The sequence below is a fragment of the Ranitomeya variabilis genome, chromosome 6, assembly GCF_051348905.1.
Source record: "Ranitomeya variabilis isolate aRanVar5 chromosome 6, aRanVar5.hap1, whole genome shotgun sequence".
In the NCBI taxonomy this organism is placed as follows: domain Eukaryota; kingdom Metazoa; phylum Chordata; class Amphibia; order Anura; family Dendrobatidae; genus Ranitomeya; species Ranitomeya variabilis.
This window is the reverse complement of record NC_135237.1, coordinates 352,555,842-352,558,923: the sequence shown is the minus strand read 5'-3', so window position 1 is coordinate 352,558,923 and position 3,082 is coordinate 352,555,842. Positions and strand designations below refer to the sequence as shown.

Sequence of the window (3,082 nt, the reverse complement as noted above, 5' to 3'; positions counted from 1 at the left end):
AAAAAGACATAAGTAACCTAATGGGTATTCGAACCGGGGAACTTTGTATAATAATTCTACTGTTTAAGCTATTCTAGTCCTTGCGCCACAGAATACTGATAAGTTCTTTATTAATTTCTCTTGTGGAGATAAAAAAATCTGAAAATGATCTTATGGGCAAAAGAGCGAATATATGCCATTATTAATTACTAAAAAATTGCATGGAGTAATTGTTATTATAAATTATATATAGTTAAAAAATATTAAAATTATTACAACATGAGTAGTACTAGAACCATCATATGGGACCAAAAGAAAAATTGTTATTTGGAATGAGGCTCAATGATAGGAACCACACTTCAATTAGAGAATTTATTAAGTCACAGGAGGTCTGACATTACATTTAGCCCTTCAGGCTCCAGAGAATTCAAGGTATATATCCAAAAAACCTCTTTCTTATTAAGTGACTGTGTGCGATTAGGGACATGTGCAGGAACGTGATCAATGGGGTGAACATGAAATAGTGAAGGATTACTATTATGTGAGATGCTGAAGTGTTTGGAAAGACCATGTTTGAGATAACCTATTTTAATATTGTGTCGATGGGAATTCATACGGAGGTGAAGTGGTTGTGTTGTCCTGCCAACATATATCTTGTTGCATGGATGAAGTTTCTTAGTTGGCGCACGGTGTGTGTTGCCGGCGGCGATAGATACAATAAACCAAACCTAATTTGGGCAAATCAAATTGTATTTATTTTTTTACAACCAAAAAACTTTTTTTAACTGCGTCGGCTTGGGGTAGAGTGATGTAAACGTGGAGTGTGAAGCACTGAGGCCTGGCTAACCATGGACGACGCAGAGGTGGCAGGAGAAGGGGCAATGAAACTACTGGGGTCTGGTAGTTCGGGGATGGGGCTTGACACATGAGAGGCTTGAGACGCACTGGAAGGGTGAGACAAACCTAACATTACAGACACATTGGGAGGTGAAGGGGGAGGAATGCTAAGAGTCCTCTGTTTTTTTTTGTGTGTGTTTTCTTTTGGTTTGCCTGGTTGTGGGAGGTCTTAGTGGGCTCATGGCGTGGCGTGGTGGTGGGTGACCTTTCAGGGTCCGGCTGCACTGTGTCAGAGTCCATTGTGCTCATAGATCGTGCAGCCATGCCAGAGTCCATAGTGCTCGTAGAGCGTGCAGCCATGCCAGAGTCCATAGTGCTCGTAGAGTGTGCAGCCATGCCAGGGTCCATAGCGCTCGTAGAGCGTGCAGCCATGCCAGAGTCCATAGCGCTCGTAGAGCGGAAGGCCATGCCAGAGTCCATAGCACTTGTGGAGCGGAAGGCCATGCCAGGGTTCTGCTGCATCGTGGTGGTGGCGGTACGGAAGGCCATGCCAGGGTCCTGCTGCATCGTGATGGTGGCGGTATGGAAGGCCATGCCAGGGTCCTGCTGCATCGTGGTGGTGGCGGTACGGAAGGCCATGCCAGGGTCCTGCTGCATCGTGGTGGTGGTGGTACGGAAGGCCATGCCAGGGTCCTGCTGCATCGTGGTGGTGGCGGTATGGAAGGCCATGCCAGGGTCCTGCTGCATCGTGGTGGTGGCGGTACGGAAGGCCATGCCAGGGTCCTGCTGCATCGTGGCGGTGGCGGTACGGAAGGCCATGCCAGGGTCCTGCTGCATCGTGGTGGTGGCGGTACGGAAGGCCATGCCAGGGTCCTGCTGCCTCATGGTGTCAGTGGAGGAGGTCGAAGCAGGAGCAGCGGTTGTCATGATGGTGGCGGTGGGATGTCCAACTGCACTTGGCATGGTGGTGGTGCTGTAGTGGTGTCCAGCTGTGGAAGGAATTGAGGTGGCCATGCAGTGGTATGCAGCAGAAGTCGGCATTGAGGTCAATCATGACAGTGAAGGCACAGGTGGATATGCCGACACTGTCTGCTGGAAATACTGACTCTGCTGCATAGCCTGCAAGTAAGCAGCATTGCAGACCTGCATGACACTCAGCTGGAGATCAGGAGTAAGGTGTTCCGACATGCCCTGCTCAATTTGGTTAAAAAAATGATGTGCTGGCCTCTGGAGGTCGGCTTTTACTTGGTCAAGGCTTTTGCTGACCTCCTGGATATGTGCATTCAAGAGGCTATGTGAAACCCAAAGCCTTGATTGCTTCTCGTAAAACCGAGCTCAAGTGCAAAAACTCGGGCATGAGTGATCTGTTCGAAGCCCTCTGCCACTGCCGGGAGGAGCCCCCCAAAAAAGGGGCAGTGGAAGAGGACTGCGAAAGGGGAAGACCTGATGGACCAGCTCCCTGGTCTCCAGTTAGTGTGGAAGGCCCACTTGCTGCTGCGCTGCTGGATGGCTGGGACGGGTCCGTGGCTGTCGGATGAAGGACCGCTCCAGAACCTGGGCCAACAGTAGTGCTGTATGTGCTGTGAAAAAAGGAAAAAGAAAATTAATACCAAATATTAACCAGACACAAAATCCTGTGGAATATAAAAATACAGATTATGGCAATACAATACAACCTAATGCACGTGATACTTACGTTCTCTGGGCAAGGACCGGTCTTAAAAATGCCAGAACTCGATGGTATTTGTATCTTCTGATCCTTGCTCCTGAACCACTGGGAACACGGCTCTCTTGACGCAGGTCCTTGTTGAAGCGGTCCTTCATCGAACGCCAACGTGTTTTGACTTTGGCCACTGTTAAAAAAAAATTGTGGTCAGGAAAAGGACTTTTGGCCGTGCTCACACAACTGTGTGTGATGACAGAAACTCCTGAGAGTTTTTCATCACACACAGTCGAGTGAGCACGGCTAAGGTCTCTGCTGCTTCACACTGCAGTGCAATACTTACCAAATGCATTTCGGACCCGTGTCGGGGCGTTGTCCCAGCCATCCCACATCTCTTTGGCCACCTCATTCCATAAGTGCCGGATCGTGAGGTTGTTTGAGTGCAGTGGATCTTGGGTGTCCCACAACGGTACTCGCTCCTGGACCAGCGAGATGAGGAGGTCATTCTCAATAAGATCATCCTCCCGTTGTGAAACCTAAAAATTAAATAAAGTCATTAAAGTTTGCTCAATTAACATAAGGAAAAGAAAGAAAAAAGATGCT

The 3,082-nt window shown here is 48.5% G+C and overlaps 1 protein-coding gene across 1 annotated transcript; it reads right to left on the bottom strand.

Annotated features, from left to right (window-relative positions):
- Window positions 1-2,107: 2,107 nt before the first annotated feature.
- LOC143782113 (uncharacterized) lies at window positions 2,108-2,873 on the bottom strand. Its single transcript, XM_077269232.1, has 3 exons — window positions 2,823-2,873; window positions 2,513-2,669; window positions 2,108-2,396 (listed from the first exon to the last, which is right to left on the bottom strand). Exons 1-3 carry the CDS (start codon window positions 2,869-2,871, stop codon window positions 2,108-2,110), a joined length of 495 nt encoding a protein of 164 aa, XP_077125347.1. The 5' UTR covers window positions 2,872-2,873.
- Between the last annotated feature and the right edge of the window lie 209 nt (window positions 2,874-3,082).

What these genes read in the sequence shown, in the direction of transcription:
- LOC143782113 (XM_077269232.1), bottom strand. Translation starts at nt 2,871, where the DNA reads ATGTGGGATGGCTGGGACAACGCCCCGACACGGGTCCGAAATGCATTT. An exon ending in ACGGGTCCGAAATGCATTTG is followed by an intron (nt 2,670 to 2,822) that starts GTAAGTATTGCA and finishes TTTTTTTAACAG; the next exon opens with TGGCCAAAGTCAAAACACGT. An exon ending in CCGGTCCTTGCCCAGAGAAC is followed by an intron (nt 2,397 to 2,512) that starts GTAAGTATCACG and finishes CTTTTTTCACAG; the next exon opens with CACATACAGCACTACTGTTG.